The sequence below is a fragment of the Eumetopias jubatus genome, unplaced genomic scaffold (genome assembly GCF_037043125.1).
Source record: "Eumetopias jubatus isolate StellerSeaLion01/CBP00866 unplaced genomic scaffold, mEumJub1_p1.0 scaffold_27, whole genome shotgun sequence".
In the NCBI taxonomy this organism is placed as follows: Eukaryota; Metazoa; Chordata; class Mammalia; order Carnivora; family Otariidae; genus Eumetopias; species Eumetopias jubatus.
The window spans coordinates 291300-314763 of record NW_028274833.1 but is presented as its reverse complement, the minus strand read 5'-3'; the positions used below and the strand labels follow the sequence as shown (position 1 = coordinate 314763).

The following is a 23464-nucleotide window of genomic DNA, read 5'->3' as shown; positions in this document are numbered from 1 at the left end:
GCACACACACATGAGCTCATTCCAAAACACATACATGAAACACACACACAGCCACACATGTTTTCGGTACACAAGTTTGCACACATGACCACCCAAATAGACCCGCATGTGGTAAGACAACTCACACCCACCAAGCAGGCACACAGTCTCCAAAATTGAGGCGTGAGCAGGTGGTTACAGATGTGCGCACATATCCCCACCACTACACACACACACACACACACACACACACACACAATCACCCAAAGGCCTACAAACACAGACACACAACAGACATCCTTGTGCATGCAAGCACACACACACTCAACACTCACATGAAAGTTCTCTGGCACACATCCATACATACGTAGCCCCACCGAAAGTCACACACCCAGCTGCGCCTGAAAAAATCCACATGGCATGCATCCATGGACTAGCACACACAGCCATGCAGATTTTTGCTCATACCCACACACACGTTCATGTGCACTGGGAAACACCACACCATGCAACACATACACGGTCCCCACACACAGGTATGTACACTTGGCTGCACAAACACAGACCACCGTGCATGGGCAAAGACACACTCAGGAAATACAGACCGACACATATGATATCCAGTGCACAGGCATGCACATTTGACAGGAACACACACTGACGTGCACAAGGAACACACACAAACAAACACTCACAGAACCCTGGGAAGCACACACTGTCACTGGCACACAGGCACGCACACATGGCCACACACATACACACATATGCATGCATGTAAAGATGCACACACATGAAATAGAAACACACATGGTGCCCGCACACAGATATGTGCGCTTGGCCCTGCACATGCGCGCACACACACCCATGTGTGTGCAAACACACACTCACACAACACCCAACAACTCACAAGGTCTGTGGCAAAGAAGGATGTGCACTTGGGCACACACACCAAATCATATGTGGGCATGCAAAGACGCAACACAAGAACACCCAGGTCCCTACACAGTGGCACACGAACGTGGCCTCACAAACAGCACTCCTGTGCACCTGCAAACACACCCTCCCGATACACACACCAAGACACATGCTCTCCGGTCCACAGGCATGCACACTTGCCACACACACATGGCACATGCAAACTCACACACACCACACCAGCACACACGATCCCAGGCACAGAGGCATGCTCAGGTGCCCACACGTGCAAGTACACACACACGCACACACGCACACACACACACACACACACACACAACTGAACACAGAATTCCCTCACACAGCCCACTCACAAACCCGCAGTGAATTCCACCACTCACACGTGCCTTTCTTCACACGTCCTTGGATCTCCCCTGTGCAAAGGTTTTGCAACATGGGATGGCGAGGGTCTGCAGGAACCACGAGGGATGGGCTCCTCCTTCATCCTCCCGGAACACGTGGGTTTTGCGGTGCTCCTGAACAGATGCATGCATGAGACCGCTTTGCAGCAGGGCGGGTCATGCTTCCAGGAGCTAGGGTACTCGGCCAAGCTCCCTAAGCGGTGTCAATCCAGTGGGACCAGGAGCCACCACGCCACGAGAGTGCCGCTTGCCAGGACCCTTCCCCACCTGTGTGCCCTGCCCTGAAAAATAAGGCACCCATGAACAGAGCTCTACCTTTTCCCATCCTCCTCCTAGTCCCTGCCTAGGATGTCCTCATGCCATGCTCTGCCCTGCCCTGTGCCCACGCTGAACATCGCCGCCTGTCATAAAATCCCACACGTTGGGAGATGGAGGGCCCCACCAGGCAGACTGCCTCCTCGCCATGTCCTGGCTCCAAGGACAAACCCACACACAGATGCAAAGCGCTTCTTAACTTGTTTATGTCTCTCTCACTGTCTATAAGATATGTGCTGGATACTCTCCAGAGCTGGACTGTTGATCCTTTCCCCCATTTCTGTCCTGTGCAGGCAAAGCACCATGTACACTCGTCCACCCATCTCTCACAATGGTGCACGCCTCCTCAACTTCTAGTGGTTGGTCAGACTCTGAGGCTCTGCGCTGTCCATGTCCACACAGGTGCCATGCCCTGGGTGCACACAACACAAACATTCTCACACATACACACACAGACGCGTTAGGGATTTGTGAAATTGCATAATACCAAGGATAGCCACAGCAGGTATAGGGTGTCCTCTGTCCTCGTGGGATCTCTGTTCCTCCTCCCCTAGAGACTCAGGATCCTTCAGGCATAGCCCAGCGACATTCCCAAGAAAGGCTTTGTGGCTGGGGGAGGCCACGGGTGGTTGGGAATACGGAGGGTATTGGGGGATTCTCGGCACAGCAGCGGGATGGGACAATGCAGCACCACTCCCAAAGACTGGCATGCCATCCCCAACTGAACAAGCAGCTGGAGTCCTGACAGAGGGGCCAACAGGCACCGGTGAAATGGGGTGGAGAAGCTTCACCTCTCCCGTTTGACCTGGGATGTTCCGGCTGCCAGCCTGGCGGGCCTGAACTTGCCCGCGTGGACGCAACCCCCTGGATGTGTGCCTACATTCCCTTAGGTTCCCTTCTCACCCCACCACTTGCTCCCTGGGCCAGCTGGGGTCCAGGCTCCTCTGAGCCTCAGTTTCCCCACCACTAATCTGCCTGTCCCCAGCTACCTTCCACACACACACACACATCAGGACCTAGACACCCTGACTCCTCCCGAGAAGCCCTCCTCTCAGTTCATTCCCTACAGCTGCTTTCCTGCCTTGGGTAGTACTGCAGGGATTGGGCCACAGGTCCTCAATGATGACCTGGTAGGGGAAACAGGCCAGCTGAGCACCGGGCCCGGGGCCCGTTACCAAGCAGCTGGTGCTCGGGCATCACTCCAGCTGATGAAGCCCTCAGAGGCCCCACCTCGCAGATCTCTTACACCCTGGGCAGGTGGGATCACACAAGCAGTTGAGGAAGTTACGGCTCGTGGTGTCGTGCCTGCAGCAGGCAACTCCACCTTCATAGTCCCAGAACCACTGGACTGGAGTGGAACGAGATGCCCTCTATCCTGCAGGAAGGGAAAAATTAGGAGATTCCCTCCATGGCCGAGGACACACGTCCACTGGCCTTCTCTCCCTCCCCCTTCCCAGGCTCTCTAGCTCCTGGGCCTGCTCCCGCCCCCACGCTGGGGACCCCACGCACCACCCCTCCTGCTTCCAAGTGCCCCCCTGCCCACCCTCATCATCCTTGAATCTCAAGCCCACTCCTACTTGCAACGCTAAGCCAATACACCTTAACCATCACATTGTTCTGGAAGTAGCGGTTGCTCCTAAAGGAAAACATCAACCTGCAGTGGTACTTGGGATGGCACAGTTCCTCCACCTGCCCTGCCGACGAAATAGGAGGGAAAGGGGGAGCATGTCTTCTAGGTGCCCTGAGCTGTTTGCCTGGCTGCAGCACTGAAACACTTTCCCCGGGCCCCCTCCTGCTCAAACCCCACGCCTACCGGGCCTCCCCCAGCCACCTTCGCCCAGGACTGACCTCCAAATTTGTCATGTAGCTGAGCAAGTCTCTGCCCTGGTCACCCATCACGCCTGACATCTTCGGGTGTTTCAGGATCTGCCTTGGGTCAAGGAGCCTTGCCAGCACGGGCTACAGAAGGAAACCAGGAGCCACCTGGAACTTCCCAGCTCACAGCAACGATCTGAAGGTGAAAAAGTGCAGAAAAATCAGGCACTGCCACCCTCACAACCTAATCAGCTCCTGCCCTTTCTTCCCACCTGCTCCAACCTGGGGAGTCCCTTGGCTTCCAGCACCTCTGAGGCTGCCAGCAGCTGACACTGCAAGGCCAAGGGCCTGATTGCTCTCCATTCCCACGTTTCCCTGGCCTGTGTGTGCTGCTGGAAGGCAGTCACTGCTTTGGATGGCTGGATGTGCTCCCTCCCACGCTGATGGCTGTGTTTGCTTGTGTGTTTGCCTGAAACCCCGTGACTTTGAGGGGCCTCCTGTGCACAGGAGGGGGCCGCTTGGCTCACCTGGAGTATGGCTGCGCACCCACGGCGCAAAGGGTGGTCCTGGCAGAGTCAGCAAGTGAGGGAGTGAAAGGGGTAGGTGGGGGCAGGGGGAAAGCAAAAGAGAGAGAGGGACAGAGAGAACCCCACACCGGGAGGAAGGGACACAGAGGGAGGGCAGAGAGGACAGGGGGAGAGGGCGGGCGAGGACACAGAGGGGGAGAGACAGGCAGGGAGGAAAGGTGCGTGTAGGCGCCTGGGCCTGGGGCCCCGGCCTGGCTGTGTGGGGCTAGTAGAGACAGAGTTTGCAGCACCGCCGCAGCGCCGTGTCTGGGTTCCCGTGGTCTGCCGAAGCGAGGCGGCCCGCTGACTGACTTGGCAACCCGAGAGCGGACGACATTGTGGGTCTGCCCTGAACTCTTTGGAAAACCACGCAGGCTCTGAAGGACAGGGAAAGGGGGAGGGCAGCCTCTCCATCTGCCCCATGTACCCAGCAAACGTTCCCTTCCAATATCTGCTCTGAGCCAAGGGTGCTTTGGGCTACACTACTTATCTAAGCGTGTTGACTCATGTTCCCTGAACCCCGCAAGGCTGTTGGGTGTGCTGCAGCCCCAAAGTTTGGCCCACACCTTTTGCTCAGACATTGTCTGGACAGGTCTCAGGCCCTGCTTATCACCCCCGCCCCACCCTGCACCTCCCCACCCTCCTAAGCTGTGTATTATAGGGATCGTGGGCCCACAACACTGGGGGCCTGGGTGCCAGTGGGAGATCACTTCGCCCCAGGGCTTATGGCCCTGGGTGTGGCTTTGCTCCTGCCCTCCTCCCGGTGCTCCTGCACAGCAGCCAAGCCCCCCCCAGCCGGAGGAAGGATACGGCCTCCGCCCAGAAGCACGGGATGCACTGGATGTTGGCCCTCTGGTGAGCAAGGTGAGAACTTCACTTCATATAGATCCTGGCTTGAGCAGCAAGTAGGCCCTGGTAGCTTGTGTATCCCCTAAGCTGAGCACTAAGACAACAACCTCCAGTGCGGTAAGTGTGGCCCCGGCTGTCTCGGGACCCGGCCTTCTCCCTTCCTGTGGCAGCTCCTGCATCTTCTCGTGTTGCTCAGCTCAGGCCACCTCCTCGTCTTCCGTCAACACGACCTGCACCACTGCCATGATATCCTCCACCACGACCACCAAATCCTCCCCCGGGCCGGCCTCACCTCTGTGCTGCCAGGCCTGAGGCTCCTACACAGCCTGTGCCACCATTCCCCCTCAACTACGGCCTGCAGCACCCCTGCTTCTCCCAAGGCGTCTGCCTCCCCATGGACCCCAGACTCCTCACAGCTCACTTCGCGGACTAAGGTGGTCCAGGATTCTGGGGCAGGCCCGGGGTCCCTGGACCATGCCTCGCTCTCCATTTGGACTTGGAGCTGATCCTCGGCACCGAGCCACGGCAGCGGCAGAGGGAATGGCCTGGAGGTGTGAGCACGTGACCCCTGCAAGCAGCCAGCAGGTATAATGCTGGCGCCCAGGCCTAGGGTGGGCACCTATCAGAGGCCACAAGCTCCATAGGAAGAATGCACTCAATGGTTTGCAGCCAGGTGGCTTCTGGGTCGTGGGGGCGTGGGCTCCCGGCACGCATCCTTGGCCTAATGTAGCCCCCATGCCAAGCCCCGGATGCTACCTGGACACCGGGAACACCCAATGGCAAGGCAGTGGTCGGGGCCTTAGCCAGAACCACCCCTCGCTCCAGCAGGAGCCAGCCAGGGAGCCCGCCCATGTCCCCCCTCCAGAGTGGCCTCGGGGTCCCAGCTGCACCGAACACTCCTCACACACCCACTCCGTCGCCGCAACCCCACCCCCACCCACACTGCCCGCACTAATCACTCCCGCGGCCACATAGGGCACACTGTCTGCCTGGTATTTGTACCGACAATGCGAAGCTGTCCTCACCCTTCTGAAAGATACTCCTGTAAGACTCAGGACACTGTTTGCACCCCCAGGAAGCCTGGTCGAGTGTGCATGGAAATATTCAGCCCAGGCCCTAGAGTATGAATAGTGTGATTCCAGGAGACAGAGGCCCTGAATCTTTCTGCATGCTAGGGAAAATGTGTGGCTACAGTTTGTCTCCGTGCATGCCCTTTGCTGGTCAGGATACGAGCGATGAAGTGTTCTCTGTCCATCGGTCTGCCTGTCCTTTCCTCACGCTCTCCTCTCCATCCTCCTCTCTGACTTTCTCTTCTGGTGCTCTTTCTCTGACCCCTCTGGCCACAGGGCCTCTGGAACATAAAGGCTTCTGGAAGGAAGATGCAAATGCGTCTCTGAGCAGCTCCTTTACCAGGAATTCAAAGCCCTCCCCCGCTTTGGGACCAGCAGCCAGGCCGGTGAACCTTCAAATGTTGCCAAGCTGGGTGCCCACACAAACCTACGTTCACACGCTAATGCAGACATACAGTGTTTGGCATGGAGGACAGGTGGATGCAGGCATTTCCCGGAGCCAAGAGAATACAGGCATGGGAACCATGATGCCCCTGGTGAAGAGGGAGCCTGGGCGAATCCTTGGAGAGGGCGGCAGGTGGATGCTGATCACCAGGTCGGTGACCCCAGTGCCCACTCTTTGGAAGGCCAGGTGGCAAGGAGCTGAGGATGGCACCCAGGAAACAGGTAGCACGAACACCTTCACCACCAGAGACGGAGCGTCTTCTGTTGCATGCTGCCAACAGCACGAATGCCCCAGGAATGGCTTCCCGGCTCGTCTGGCCTGCAGAGGAGAAAGCATCCACTCTCAACTTCCCTGCTCCAGGCCAGCTGGGTGAGACCGTGAGCGGCACATCAAGCCGGGCAGTCACGTCCCCAGAGCTGGCCCACAAATGTGGTGAGAGAATGCCCAAGTGTGGTTTCGAACCAGCATGATAGCCTTGGGGCTGTTGGTCTGGTGACAAAACAAGCCAGGCTCTCCAGGCATCATCGACAAGCAGGGTCTTCTTGCTCGCACCCCAACACCCCGTCTCAGATGGGAGAAGCGTGCACATATGTACAGGCATAGTCCCTGACCAGATCTCCATGTGTTTCCCCCAGTGTGGATTTCATATGTGCCCCCATGGTCTTGGACCTTGGTCTCCATCTGTTCTGACTTCATGTGGATGCTGTCCATGTCCACTCCCACTCCCGGGTGACATTCGTGCAATGACAGACCTCTGGAATTGTCCTTCCCGGGGATGGAAGATGAGAGGGGCCACACGACAAGAGGTGTGCGGCCCAGGAAGAAGACTGAAACCCCTAGCTATTTCCCACACCAGTGACATCCATGCAAGCAGCAAAATGGGTGGTGTGCCTCACACACGCCTGACAACTCCACCCCTCCCTCCTTGCCTTGGCCCTTGTGCATCTGTGCATTGACAGGGGAGACAGACATCTGAAGAACCATGGAATGCACATGAGATTTTGTGTCCAGAGAGACGTGGATGCACTCGGACTCTTGCCTCTTTCCTCATCATCAGTAGAGCTGGAAATCCCACAGTCCTTCCCCTTTGCTGTCCAGGGCCTAAACACACAATAATACACACGTGTACACATGCAAATGTGGTGTCGAGACTCTTTCGCTGCCGTTAACTTTAAGCCAACAGATGATCCTTTCCACTTGGGGAGATCCACACGTCTCCCTTGGATTCAGCGACCTCTGCCTTTTGTAACTCCTGTACCTATGTAAGCCCCCAACTGACCAATGTTGACCCATAGGTAGGGACATCTCTATGCCCCTATTCAGTAAGGGGAAGTTACAGAAGATGAGACCTTCCACCCTCAGAAACCTTAAAGATTTAAGAGTCAAAACTGTTCAGGGGAGAAATAATGTGGGGAAAAAAGGAAGAAAAATTATTAAATTTCCTTACTACTTACAGTCCATTGACAAGTCCTTCAAACAGGGAGAGTGACATTCTCCTAGGGACTCAGCTGCCTCCATATTAATAAATTTGCTAAGGGCAAAAGGCCATCATAGTGTGCTCCCCGCCCCCAAGATCCTATAAGTCTACTTTAACATGTAAAAATTCCTTTAGAAATTTCCTTTACCTCTAAACCCCACAAGATCCATGTTGGCAATCATCCCCCAAGCATGTGACCCACCAATATACATCTGAAGGGTATATGACTCAGGTTTTATTAGACGGTAATAAATGACCTGGTCCCAACAATAGCTAACCCCTCAAGGTCCTGGAAAACTCGCTTCCAAAATTCCTTAGAGACTTATGCTATCCCCAACCCCCTCCTAACTTGAAAGTACATAATGGGCCTCTCCTCATGACCCCGGTGCAGTTCTTTCTGCCCAGGGGTCCTGTTCCTGTGCTTCAGTAAAATCACCTTTTGCACCAAAGATGTCTCAAGAATTCTTTGACCAACGGCTTTGAACCCAAAGGTCTTTCCTACATCATTTGGAATTTCCTGTTTGTGTGGACTCCCATACATATGAAGTTAGTTTTTTTTTTTTTCTGTTAATCTGCATCATATAAATGTCTTTCGTACTTCAGCTAGAAGGTCTTGAAAAGCAGGAATTTCTTCCTTCTCATCAACTTCTAGCTCCATTTAAAAACGAAAGAACAAAAACAAAAAAAATGAAAAAAACTTTACCAGGAGGTAAGAGAATCTACTATTATACACTGCTGTCAGTTTAGCACCTATATGCAACAGAGCATGCATATTGACTCTTGAATCAATAAACACAGGAAACTAGCTGGTGTGGCCTTGTTTCAATGTAGTTTCTAAAGGCAGCTTAGTATGCTTTAAGAGAAACCGGTTTTAGTGACTAGTCAATAACAGGACGTAATTATTTAACTTTGGCTCAAGGTTTTTAATTAGGAATTTTATGTTTGCTGTTTTTCAAAGCCAACTAATATAAACCATATGTAAGACTGACTCAACATTACAGCTCCCTGTATTATGTATGTACAGAGAAAATTTAAAAAACAGGTCCAATTTAAATAAATTTCTACTCAGGATTTTTCATTCTTTGGATTACAAATAAATTTAACTACTCCCTGAGAATTATGTTCCTATGAAAACTTTAAGGGGATAGTCTTTCAGCTCTGGTTATGAATTTTCATTCAGTGTTTACTCAGACTTGTTCCGCATTGGAGAAATTTTATTTATTATTCTCATTCCCACATAACTTCTATTACCATAATGACAGCATCTTGTCAAGAAATCTTCCTGGAGTTCAAAGCCCCCAGATCAGAGTATCACAGATGCTATTTTCTGTGCCCCCACTGTTAAAATAGGCAAGAATGCTGGGAAATTTGTATTCTTCTTGTTCAACCTTCATGATCCTACCTCATTGGTGAAGGAAAACACCTTCATAACAGTAAAAACTTCACCCATACAAGGATGGCAATAGTTCCTTTGAAAAATATTTTTATCCTATTTGTGGTTAAGGTTTTCAAATTAACTCATCCTTCAAGTATTCTTATTGCTGATCTTCATCATTTACTCATGGAAAATAATCCTTCCTCCTGTTAAGATTAGTTTGTATTTTTTTAACAACTATTTGAGAGTGAGAGCTCAAGCACAAACAGGGGGAAGGGGCAGAGAGAGAGGGAGAAGCAGACTCCTGGCTGAGCAGGGAGCCTGAGCCAGGGATGGATCCCAGGACCCTGAGATCATGACCTGAGCCAAAGGCAGATGCTTAACCAACTGAGCAACCCAGGTGCCCTTAGTCTGTATTTTTAAGAATCATTAGATGTTAAACATTTGGAGCTACTTGTGAAGTGATCTGTTCAGTTTTCATTTCAGTCCAAAATTTGGGTTTGCTTTTTCCTTTTGTCCCTTTTTACCATTTCAGTATCATAAGGTAGATTTTTAATTTAGTAAACCTTTATGCTCCAGCAGTATGTAAATTTTCCCTTATGCTTTTCCTAAAAAAAAAAAAAAAAAAAAGTAATTTCCCAGTTTTCCAAACTCAATTTGGCAGGCTTATCAAAGCTTTTAGACGCTCAGCTTCCACAACTAAATGAATATTTTTATTCCTATTCATGATTTTCACCTAATTTTATTGATAACTGCATGTTTATAGGAGTATATACGAAGCCTTTGAGTTACATTTTCAAATAGTCCAAGATAGAGTTAATGAATAATTCCAAAGATAAAAATCTGTTTATCAATATTTTGGTTTACCAATATTTTTAAATCTAGGAGCACTTATTTCATTATATCTTAATACTCTGTAAAGTTAACTGGTTCAAGTTTCGATCTAGGTGGAAAACTGGTTTCATTACCAATATTCCCACTCTGGTCATTTGCTGCTTTAATCTGGTTAAGAAAATAGATGCTTAATTTATTTCTTAAACTTTTGTATCCTCCTATATCTAATTTTTCTTTTAACTAACACCACTCCTTTAGGAGGACTTTAGAGTAATGAGGCAAATGCAATCTTTTGTAGCCCTTTTGGAGATTTAGTAAACCTTTTATACATTTATGCTTACAAACAACAACACATTAATTGGCTTAGTATGCCCAAGTGGAAAATAGGCACAGCTTCCTGTGCAGAAGTAACATACTGCTTTATATTGTATGCATTTATATTCAGACACAAAAGGAAATTTTAGGGAAACAGTGCAATTCACCTTCCACAGAAATTTGGTTTCCTGTTTTTTCTTTTGCTTTCACTTTTTTAACCCAATAATAAAATTAGACAAGAAATCCCATTTCATGGAAATTTTTACTCCGAAAATTTTAACAATGCAGACATTACATTCAAGCAACTTATCTAGTTTTCATCAATTACATTAGCAATCATGAAATTACTTTGAATACTTTTTTATCTTATCCATCTTATCCAAAAATTCATGGAGGGCAAGTTAACATATGCCTTTCCCCATTAAAGTAACATTTTTCATTAGTTCTATAGTAACAGAAAAAAAGTAGTTAAATTTCCTCTTTGACAAAAAATTGGTACAGAACTTGTTTTTAATATCTGCTACGGTCTCCTCTTTCAGATCGGTTTCCCCCACAACCTCCTCCGGAAGCCCCACAACTTGAGCTACCATATGATTCATGAGAAGGGTACACCCTATCCCCAGAGGGTGGGAACCCTCGTTCTTGTCTTCCACCACGCTCACGACTTATGTAGAGATCACTCCGGCTGCTTGAGTAACTTTCCCGACCTCCACCATATCCATCACGAGTGCTGCTATAATCATAGCGACTGCTTCCACCATAACTCAGAGGGGGCCCACGTGCAGGCTGTGTACCACGGGAGCTACCTGTAAGGTCAATGTAAAAAAACTAACGTTACAATTTTTGTGGCATCGTTACTCCATGAACCTAATTTAAGTACTGTATTTGGAAGAAATATGTTATTAATTTAAAAGGAAATGTAAATGTAACATGCATGTTTTATGTTAAATAATTTGAAGTAATGTGCTGTCAGTTTCTGAAAATGGGCTGAAATTCTGACCTTCATATTTTTCTGTTTCATGTTGTTAAACACTCTCCCTTGTTAGTTAAAAATGTTAAAATGTTTTTGATGAGATGCCAATTTGATGAGACTGCCAATTTACCATTAAAAGTAACCTGTTAGTTTAAATGGACTATTAAAAAAGTAATTCAAAGATCTTCAAACTAATAAAAGGCCATACTGTGGTTTTGCCTTTAGAATTAGAAGTAACATTATATACTCAACAATCTGGCTTGTAAAATCTAATTGCATGAGTTTTAAGTAACAACTGAACTTTTTTATTATTTTTTTATTAAAGATCTTATTTATTTGAGAGAGAGAGAATGAGAGACAGAGAGCATGAGAGGGAAGAGGGTCAGAGGGAGCAGTAGAACCCCGCAGAGCAGGGAGCCCGATGTGGGACTTGATCCTGGGACTCCAGGATCATGACCTGAGCCGAAGGCAGTCATTTAACCAACTGAGCCACCCAGGCGCCCCACAACTGAACTCTTACCATAACTCTCATATGATTCTCTGTAAGAGCCTCCACTTGAAGGTTCAGAATAATCTCTATCACGACCACCACCATAGCCATCACGATCACTAAATTTTAAAAAAAGGCATTAATGTAACAAGAAGTGTAAGCAGCTATTTGATAGAAATTTAAATTTTCATAGTACCTATATCCTCTAGAGTAATGTTCATCCCGAGAACTCGAATGGCCATAGTAACGGTATGCAGAGTCTCTAGATGTTGGAGCATAATTCTTGGTGTCTCGGGAACTTGGATAATCTCTGCTCGAATAACTTAAATAAAGCAGCAAATTTTAAAAATGCAGTTTCTTATATCCAGAATATATATAAAAAACTCTGACAATAAAGTCTTTTTTCAACAGGCAGACATGAATACACTTTTCTATAAAGAAGATACACAAATGGTCAACAAGTACGTGAACAGATGCTCAATCAGTCATTAGGTAAAATTCAAATCAAAACACAAACTAGTCACTGCTTCACCCACCTATTATATTGGCTATAATTAAAAAAAAAAAAATATTAAATGTTAGTAATGTAAAGAAATCAGAATCTGTACATTGATAATAAAAATGTATAATAGTGCAGTTCTTGTGGGAAAGGCTGGTGGTTCCTTAAAAAATTACAGAATTACAATAGGACCCAAAAATGCCACACCTGAGTATACGCCCCAAAGAACTGAAAACAGGTATTCAAATATTTGCAGATCAATGTTCACAACATAATATGGCGGAAATATCCCAGACTGTTTATTGCATATACAAAGGAATATAAAAACCCGTAAAAAAAATCCATAGTAAGAATTCACGCTACAATGCATGTTTCTTGCAAACATTTGTGCTAAAGAAGCCAGACACAAAATGTTACAATGGTTTGACTCCATTAGTATAATCCATGCAGAATAGGTAAATCCAGAGACAGAACACAGATTGGTGTTTGTGAGGCCCTGAAAGCAGGTAGGGGTAACATTAAGGGTTATCTGTGGATGATAACAGTGTTTTGGTACTACATAAAGATAGTAGTTGTTTAACACTGTAAAGGTACTGTTACTGAATTATTAACTTTAAAATATTTAATTTTGTTAGTGAATTTCACTTCAACAAAAACAAAAATCCACTATAACTTAACAGTTTATATACTTTGTTTTCCTTTACCTATCTTTGGTTTTGTAACCATCATCTCTTGGTGAAATATAGTCATCTCTCCGGGAAGACACTGGCGCTCTGCGTGAAGGACCTCTATAATTTTCTCTCCCACGTGAGGGAGGCCCTTTAATTTAAAAATTCTTAAGTAAGTACCTCAATAACTTTTATAAAAAAGAAAAATTCAAAACACAGATTTCTTTCCACAATTCTTAAAAGATTTCTCCCTTAAGATACTATTTATGATTATTTTTCTCTGCTTTTTACATATTCCTGAATGTCTTATCTTCTGGTATCTTCCCTATGTAAATTTTGCATAATCTTAAATTACCATCAGTATGTAAAAAAAACTTCTACTAAATATAAACAATTTCAGTAGCTACTTCCAGTACCAATTCAATGATTCAATCTGCCTCTTTACTTTCACTTGTCAGCTTTTCTTCTCTATTTGTCATTGTCTTACTAAGTCCATCCCTTGTCCAGGTTACTTCCGAGTCCATTAGACATGCTTGAGCTGTTCAATATACTCTCCATTATAATGGTCCCACTGCAGCCAATCTATTTTTTCCATATTCAATAGGATGGCAGTGAGGTACCATGCTAGTTAAAATGTTTCAATTGCTCCTCAAAGATCACAGTACTTATTAAGCTATCACAATTTAGTGTCAAACTTTTTTCCCATTTACCTTATGTCTTTTCATAACTTTTGTTAAGTTTCAAGATTCCCCGTATATTTTGTCTTTTACCCTTGTATACATGCTAACACCGTCAAGAATCAATATCAAGAATACTTCCTTATTGTTACAAGTATTAACACAGCAAAGGGATTTAAAAGTCACTTTAACGTAATAATTACCCCATTATTCATCACTTTCCTTTGTCTTCTATACAGCCACCTCATTCTAATTAATTTAAACATGTTTATTTTATACATCCTTGTTTTCTTTTTTTTTTAAGATTTTATTTATTCATGAGAGACAGGGAGAGAGAGAGAGAGAGAAGCAGAGGAGAGGCAGGCTCCCAAGGAGCAGGGAGCCCGATGCGGGACTTGATCCCAGGACCCTGGGATCATGACCTGAGCCGAAGGCAGACGCTTAACCATCTGAGCCACCCAGGCGCCGTTTTCTTTTTTCTTAAAACAATCTCTCCACTGCATGAAACGAACTGTGCCTCTTCCTGCTTTCATTATCTTCATGTTCTATTTACTGCCCCCAACTGCAAAACTTCTAGTACCTTGTATACATGATGTACCTACCCTGCTTTCTCTACCACTCTGCTCATTTACAATGCTGTTTTCCTTTAATTCCTAAATGTTCCTGGTATCACCTATATATTTCCCATGGCTTTCTATATTCCACTGTTCCTTCATGGCCAGTGTTTCTCAAAAAGCTTAAACAAGAAATTCACATACAGTGAATCATTCAGTCATTAAAACTGCTCCAGCTGAAAGATATTATTCTTTCCTTTATTTCTTTTTATCTTCATACTAACTGTTCATGAGTATTAACATGCAAAACCTTCAAACTGTTTACTAACGGAAATACATAGGTATCTTTTTTCTGCTAAAAAAAAGTATTGATTTCAATTCACCCCACTCACACCAACAATGTTATCTTTCCTTTGGGCATTAGATGCCAAATTCTTTACATATATTTTCTAATTTATCATAACCAAGTGGCTTAGTTTTGTAATGATGGCAGTGATGATGTCTAGTGCTTTATTAGCAATACTGTTTAAGAGGTAATTTGGGAAAGTAATGTACCCCTTTCTACATATGCAACTTTCTCCCATAAGTAATCTTATCTTCACATGCTAAGTATTATTCCTAGTTCCTAGAATTAAGCCCTCACCCTCCAATTTTTTTTCTCCTAATTCTTTCATTGGAAATGTGTAGGCTTCTTCTGTATTTAAGACAACAGCAAATTACACTTAGCTTCGTGAAAGGTAAATTTGATAATGTCAACTTCTACCATAAGAGTTAAAGGGCAATGTCAAATTAAAAGAACTGAAGTTACCATTCTCTAAATTTGAAGATATAGTGTTTATTTCTTCACTAAGACGTTCTTTACCCTCTTGATTCCTACTCTGTTCAATCCAAGATCTTACATCTTCTCGAAGTTATCTGTTCATATATTTGATGCTATTTACCTCTTGCATTCTTTAAATTCTCTCAAGTAATTTCAATTCCCTAAGGACTGTTATCTTACCGTTTAAAACATCTCTCCATCAACCTTGGTGATGAACTTTTATCTTCCATATATGTCATAACTAAATTATAATACCTTCATAACTATATGCACTCCTATGATTTCCAATTTAGATTATTTAAAGTTTATAAGTCTATTATTTAAATTTTATTAAGTCTATTAAGCCTTATTTGTTTAAATAACCAAAACCCACAGTGATCTCTGTTCACCTAGATAACAAAATATTTTCTATTTCTTTATCATGAATACTTAATACTAGATATTTCCTTCCTAATGAGAGGATTCTTGGAAGTAAAGAATGTATCTCACATGTATTTATACATTTCTTAGTATTCTCACAAAATTAAAACAATGCCTTGCACGTAATTATGATTTTAAAACTGAACTTTCTAGTAAGTTTTAGATTAGGACATCACTAGCGCACATACTTTCAAAGAACTCATGCTGAGATTAAGTGTGTATCCATCATCATCTGCATTTAAAACAGATCTTTTTAGTAAAGCACCATCATGGTCCAAACACAGAAAGAAAAAACAATATCGCAAGTTGCATTTATTGTTTATAAACTAATTAATAACAAACCAGTTGATAAAAATACACAGCTATGCTACACATCAAAATATTCTCATAGGACATTGTGATTTTCAAGAATATCTTGATCTTGAAATCACACAAAAAAAAAAAAAACAAAAAAAAACCTGATGACCAAAGCATGTTATATCAGGAACTTTAAAAAATGAAGAGGGGTTCTATAACAAATGTAGACTTAATAGGAATGCTTTTCCCCACTGTTTGTTAATCACCTACTACATCTATAATTAGGAGCTGAAGAATTAGATCCTAACCAAAAATAAGTAGTGATCCATAAATACACCCATATACTTTATTTTCCGTTGCGCTTCTTAAAATCAACTTCTTAAAATAAATGATTTTCATTCAGAAGAATTCACAGCATTTACCTCTTCCTCCAACCCCTCTGTTGCTACGCCCAGGAGCAGAAGGAGCAGATCTTTTAGGAGGAGGACCTCCACTTCTTGAAGATGGGCCTCTTTTAACTGGAAAAGGTCCCCTGGAAGAACTCACGTTGAAGTTAAGAGTACATTCTCCATCATCTGTGTTTAAATGAAATCTTTTTAGTAAAGTACAATCAACATTTTTTAAATGATGAAGTTTCACTGTTTAAAAATCTTTACTAAACAATGTTCTGGTCTTAAGTATGCAGATTTGTATAAACTAACCTTGTTTTCTTACATGATATACATAAATACAATCAAAGACTTATTGTGAAAGTTAGTTTGGAAAACCTAGAAAAACTCAAGAAGCATTTTATATTCACATTAAAGAGACACATTTGGGAAAAACTGAAGGGGTGGAGAAAAATGGTAAATAATTGCTCAAGTAATCCTCATGTCAAGAAAGCTACTTTGAAAAGCATATAATACATAGGCACAAATCAAAGTATTTTTAAAAATCTAAAGGAGAAGATACATCAAAAATTCATTACCTGAAAGAGTTAACATATACAATTCTTACAATGCACTTAATAGTCAACAAAAATTTATATTATGGTCAATTTTACTGGCATTTTAAGAAATGCATATTAAATCATTAAAAATCATTTTACTTTTCTAAACTAGAAAAACGTTTAGATATATCCCATTCCTTGGTATTGTCATAGGTAAAAAAAAAAAATGAGTATTCTTATACACGGCAGAAATAGGTAAAATTTTTTCAGTATCAGTTTCGTGGATAAAAACAAAATTGCTTCTAAATGGGACAAATCTGGGGCGCCTGGGTGGCTCACTCCTTAAGTGTCTGCCTTTGGCTCAGGTCATGGTCCCAGGGTCCTGGGATCGAACCCCGCATAGGACTCCCTGCTCAGCAGGCAGCCTGCTTCTCCCTCCCCTACTACCCCTGCTTGTGTTCCCTCTCTCACTGTCTGTCAAATAAATAAAACAAAATCTTAAAAAAATAAAAATAAATGGGACAAATCTTACAATTCTACTTTAGGAGATAATTTCCTAAATATCACACTGATTTTCAAGAACAGAATCTAAACATTTGATTTTTAATGACCAGTTAAAAGAAGGAACAAAGTTTATTCAACACACAGGAAGTGACCCCATTTCATACCGAGTAAAAAAGTCTTCTCTGGAAAGTTCATAAATACCATTTTCAATGACTCATTCTCCCTCCAACACACACAACAAAGATAAATTCGTATTTGTGAAGCAGTGGCTTTTAACCTGAGTAAAGACATCTTCCAAAATCTAAAGAAAGCTCTAGATATTTCCCCAAACGCAAGTTTCACTAACAAGAGACCAAGGCAGAAAACCTTCACATTGATGTTTGCACAAACATATATGGAAAACAAATACTGCAGTCTGAATTTAGTTTGAAATTTATGCCATTTCACTGCAAGGTTGTATTTTTGCATACTATTTCAAGCATTTTAGAACTATAATTCCTTAGCCTTTAGAACATAACATAATACAAAGAAAAAAGGAAAGAAAAAAGAAAAAATGTGATAAAGTAACACTGTAAAGGAAGTATCTATGGAAACATAAATAATCTGAAAATATCATCTAATAACCAAATTTTCAAAGTAAGCATTATATTCAGTTAAATGAATAATTGATTTTAAATGATTAGGTATACATTTCTAAGGCAGGAATTTCTCTAAATTATCCTTTTGTAAAAATCACAAATTATTGGTCTGGATAATTATTGTAAATTGTCAACTCATCAGTTACGTCTTGGCAAATGGCAATAATTACAATGATAACAAAAATGAGAAACCAAATTTGTGAAGCCAAGTTTTGTCTGAAGGGCTGAAGACAAATATGGCAATAAAGTGTCGTGTTTTCATCATTAAAAAAGAGTAGTATTTCAATTATGAATGTTAATTCCTCATCTAATGAATCTTAGTTTATTATGCTCATAAAAGATGTAAATAAAAACTGATTTTCATACATTCAAACTTACTGTTTTCCAGTCCTATGGTTCCATCCTTATATTTTAAAACATTACCCAAGTGTCCTCCACGTGAGGAACGCCTTCTTGCTCCCCCACTTCCTCCTCTTCCACATCTCCCACTTCTTGGATGTCCTCTGTTTCTTGGATGAGGTGGTGGCTTCCGTCTTCCACCACTTTCAAAAGATGGTTTGTTGGCTTGCTCCACTTTAATTGCTTTTCCATCCAAACACTAAAGGCATTAAGTAGAATATCGGTAACATTACACCAATTTAACAAATTTTACAAATCTACTCATTACTGAACTAAAATCAAGTTCAAATAAAGAAAATAATGACCAGGTCCTTCACCTGCCAAATATGAGACATTTAACTAGTAACTGCCTTCCATTAAGTCATCCAATACAAATGTATTATTAAAACTTCTTGAAATACCATCCAGCATCAAAAAGAATAGCTCTCACATTTCATGAAAATATACATTTTCTAATGTATAACTCACTTTATTTTTGGCTTTCTAGCATTTAAATTTTCCAGTGTCCCGAAGGTATATAAAACAATGTGTACTGTCATTTAGAAAAAAAGTTACTATTACTTATTCAAAATGATTGTTTATATTCTGTACAACTTTTTGGTATCTGTTCTAAAAATTAAAAGGAAATATCCTGATATGATTGCAGCTGTATTTACCGTAGTTATAATAACTTTCTTTGCTTTTCTTTTTTTTAATAGAACATTTATTTGGTCTTTAATGTTTTGCCATACTCTGTTCTTACCCAGCTTTGCTTTAAATATGTTCCTAGAAAACAACTTTTTAGTATAGTACTTATTCTCATTTTTCAAATTAAATTTCTTAATCTCTCAATAATTTCAGAATTGTTTATCTTTCACAGGGGCCAACACAATTTTTAATAACATAACTTTTAATAATTATCCCACATAAAACATTCTGGTCATTTTGTATTACATATGGAAAAGAGTCTTAAATCCTAAATTCCTACCAAGACTTCTGGTAGGTATGGGCCCTAGGCCAATAGAAATAGCCACAAATAGCAGTTCCCACACCAGGGACTCATTTGCTGTTTCTGGGTCCAAAATATTTTCTGCAAAGTTATGCATGGCTGCTTCCTTTATAAAATGCAGGATTCAGCTAACACCCCTTGATCTTCATGGATAAAAACACTGTCCACTACCCCTACAAGTTCTAACTAGATTACTAACTTTATTTCTTATCAAAGTTCTTGTACTAACCATATTAATTCTCATTTAAACAGTTCTTATCTTTCATCCTCAAATACAAGAAAACAGGTACTCTGATTTACAACCAACACTCAGTTGCTTTATCAAAGGCTAATACATAAGTACTCAATAAAACGTCTGCTGAAAAAAATTAGAAATAAAGTCTATACAAACTCACGGCCTTGTCCTTAAAAACCAGAACACAAAAGAATCATCAATTGTTCTAAGTAATTTACCTCTGTACACAACATAAAATCCTCAGCCAAATCCAACTTCTACATGCGTAACAATCATAAAATATAAAAGCAAAGTAAAAAAAGGTCAGTATGTAGTGACAGCCTGCTTTGTACCAGAAACCAATCTACAGGAGAAAAAAGAAAACTAACATATGTATTCCACACTGTGAACTTAAGAAGTCCTGCAAATAATTTTAAAATGAACTTAATTAACACAATAAAAATAAAATTAAAAAATAAACTAACTAAAAAGTTTAAAAAATGAACTTAATTTATAGCATTATGAGTATAAAAAGATACTACCTACAAGATAAGAGATAAAATTTTGGAGTAAATATGCAATTTGAGCTTTTGAAGCTGAAAATGCTAGGGCTGACCCAGGTCTTGACCAGTCCAAAAAATATTAGGAATAGCTTAAAGAGTAATAAAGGCATAAAACAGATTAGGATAATCTAAGAAATGAAGAAACCAAAAATTCTAGAATGGAGTGACCTGGAATGCGATAAAGTATTCAGTATTTTAACAGAATCACTGAAAAACTTAAAAGTATATAGAAGACACATAATTACTGGATTTTAAGATCCAGAAAGAAAAAGACTGCTTTATTCATTAGTACATTAAAGGCTGGATCAAAATAAACCCTCAACCACTATCATAAAATAATCACGTACCAATTTTACAAAAATTACTGGTAACTGAATAAAAACTTATTAAGGAGAGAAGAGCAAGATTAGGTGTAGGTGACCAGATAATTATTTTGATCACCACTTCAACAGTTTATTACTTTTTTTCCTCAAGAATTGAATGCCTGTATGAATGTAAAGGTTCTGCTCAAGTATTAACTTTTTCAAGAATTGTTTTCCCCAAAAAACAGGAATTAATCTTTCCTATTTGTCTTCCTAAGCTTTTATGCTACAGAAACACTTCCATGAATTTCAAGAGCTTTTTCTGCTGTATTATTTTTGTGCAGGTGTTTTTTTTTTTTCTATTTTAAATACTGGAATACTAACGTAGAAATACATTAACATATACTGCTAAAGCTAGTGTTCATTTCACTCCTTCCAACTATGCTCTCCAGTATTTATGTAACAAAAAGAAGAGTGACAAGTAAAGAATTTTGGCATACGCATTATGCTATCTTAAAAAACTAGAAAAATAAAAACAATCTAAAAATACTATTCAATGAACAATAGAGCTAGAAAATTTTTAAGAGACTCTTTTACCTTCCCATTCATATCTTTGGCAGCATGTTTAGCATCAGCAGGGCTCTCAAATGTAATAAAAGCAAAGCCTCTGGACTTGTTTGTTTCCCGATCCTTCATCAAAAGAACTGTAGTGCATATGAAAATTTAATTTGATGTTACATAAAAGTGAACCTTCTTAATATTTTGAAAATTATCAATCCACCCTTTGACGATTTTTTCTAAGTTCTTTTTAACTTAACTGATGTTCTGGATAGGAGAGTAAAAAAAATTTGCAAGTTATTTTAAAAACCTTACATTTTACATTATGAGTTGCTAAAAATTAACAGTGAAGAACTCTACAGTTAGCCTATCCTATCACTTTTCAAAACCCTACCTCCACAATACACATATTTTATTTATTTGCTCTTTTTTTCCCCCTCCCAATAGTAAGAGACTTGTAGGTGTACCCTTTCATTCATTGTTATTATGCTTTCCCAATATGTAACACAAATACTAATATATTAAAAAAAGGTGCTCAAGTTTCAAAAACAGAAAAATAATTTTAGCTTAGCTGTTCAATTATATATATTTAATATAATTTACTTTTAACATTTACATAGATGTTGGTTTCAAAATTTACCTTCCACTATGTGACCATATTTCCCAAATACTGCTTCAAGAGTCTTTTCATTAGTCTCGATACTGAGGCCTCCTATAAACAGCTTCCCAGGTCTATCTGCTTCCACCATTTTGCTGTTAACTGCTTGAAAACATATACACATTGCAAAAAATAAATTATAAGCCAAAACGATGTATTTTATCAGCGTATGTAAAATTTAGGTGAAGTACCGTACATAAGCTTTGTTTTGTTTCTTAAAGTGAAACTTGGGTGTCTGCGTCTCAGTCAATAGAGCATGTTACTTTTTTTTAAGATTTTATTTATTTATTTGACAGACACAGAGCAAGAAAGGGAACACAGGGGGAGTGGGAGAGGGAGAAGCAGGCTTCTCGCCCAGCGGGGAGCCGGATGCGGGGGTCGATCCAGGACCCTGGGATCATGAGTTGAGATGAAGGCAGATGCTTAACAACTGAGCCACCTAGGCGCCCCTCTAGAACAGGTACTCTTGATGTCAGAGTCATGAGTTCCAGCCCCACACTGGGTGTAGAGATTACTCAAAAATAAATAAAAACTTAAAAATGAGGAATGCCTGGGCAGTTCAGTCGCTTAAGCAGCCGACTCTGTATTTTCCCTCAGGTTCTGGCATGGGCTCATCCCTCCTCTTCCTCCCGCAACTATCTCCCCCCAACATGCTTAAGATTCTCTCCTCCTTTCCCTCTGTCCCTCCCCCCTTAGAAAGAAAAGGAATTTGTAACCTAAAGAGCAAAATGAGGACTGGCTTAACAAGAAAAATGTTCCACTATCCACAGACATCTGATAAAAACCTTGGGTGCAGTATGCAAGCTTTGCTTTTAAAAAATAGTGTGGATTTTTTTACAAGACTTTACTATTTATTTCATTTGAGAGAGAGAGGGCAGGGAAGAAAAGGAGCACAAGCAGGGGAAGCAAGAGAGGGAGAAGCAGGCTCCCTGCTGAGTTAGGAGCTCCACGGGGGACTCCATCACAGGACCTGAGCCGAAGGGAGGCGCTTAACCAACTGAGCCACCACCCAGGCGCCCATAGTGTGGATTTTTTTTAAAGCTACAAAAAATGCATTTCCGTATCTAACAGATAACATTTTAAGTTTTCTTAAGTGCACATAAATACGTTAATTTTATTTAGTTTTCCCTCGCCGCTATTTCCCTTTATCTCGGTCACATATCAAATAGTCTTTCCTTATTTGCAGTAATGTCTCTCTCCAAAGATTTTTAAAATGCTGTCATAAAATTAAGGTACGAATTAAAACCTTCGTTAATGGAATTTGAGCCGTGATTATATAGAGAGAAAACACTTTAGCAAATACTGGCGAAAGCAATTGTGTGATTTTTACCGGATGCTAAAAACTTGAGAATCCTGTGAGGTGAATCAATATTTTGATATCTGATCAGTAAAGCAGAAGTTTGTAATCACAGCGGTTAAATATTTTGAATATATTTTTCAGGTGCCCCCGCATTGAGAGAGAAAACTCGATAAAAAAAAAAAATTCCACATGAATCAAAATGGCGCCCTGGCTATATATCCGACAAACAATCCGCGAGGACGCGCCATAATACAACCGAGAAAAGCCAAGTTAAAACAACAAAACATGTACATCAGGTCATTAAAAAAGCTTCTCAGCCCGACTATAGGGTTCTCTATAGTCGTACATTCCGTCTCAAACTAACATCCATGCATTTTTAACCCATCTCCCCACCATTCACGGACAAAACCCGAGAACTTCACGGACTTTCCACAGCGGCAGCAGTAACATATTGCCGAGCGGATGAAAACCGAAAATGTACTTTCCGATAAAAAGACACCTAACTCCTCTAGATATTCTATGCACATATATTTTTAACTTACATAAGTGTTCTGAAGATACACTGGAAATGCCTGAGAGAAAAATCAAAGTCTGAATTACCACAATCTATCAATTTATAAGACATGATATAGCTACT

At 41.8% G+C, this 23464-nt stretch overlaps 1 protein-coding gene across 1 annotated transcript; it reads right to left on the bottom strand.

Annotated features, from left to right (window-relative positions):
- Nucleotides 1-10887: 10887 nt before the first annotated feature.
- On the bottom strand, nucleotides 10888-21618 carry LOC148161994 (RNA-binding motif protein, X chromosome-like). Its single transcript, XM_088020464.1, has 8 exons — nucleotides 21510-21618; nucleotides 20909-21015; nucleotides 18269-18443; nucleotides 16198-16350; nucleotides 13044-13158; nucleotides 12037-12162; nucleotides 11871-11959; nucleotides 10888-11183 (listed from the first exon to the last, which is right to left on the bottom strand). The coding sequence occupies exons 1-8, from the start codon at nucleotides 21616-21618 to the stop codon at nucleotides 10888-10890; spliced, it is 1170 nt and encodes a 389-aa protein (XP_087876590.1).
- Nucleotides 21619-23464: the final 1846 nt, after the last annotated feature.

Bases quoted from the DNA above. Each gene is read 5' to 3' on its own strand.
- LOC148161994 (XM_088020464.1), bottom strand. From the start codon at position 21,618: ATGGTGGAAGCAGATAGACCTGGGAAGCTGTTTATAGGAGGCCTCAGT. The intron at 21,016-21,509 runs GTAAATTTTGAA...TATGCACTACAG, and splicing joins ATATGGTCACATAGTGGAAG to TTCTTTTGATGAAGGATCGG. The intron at 12,163-13,043 runs GTAAAGGAAAAC...GCTTTATTTAAG, and splicing joins GGTTACAAAACCAAAGATAG to TTATTCGAGCAGAGATTATC.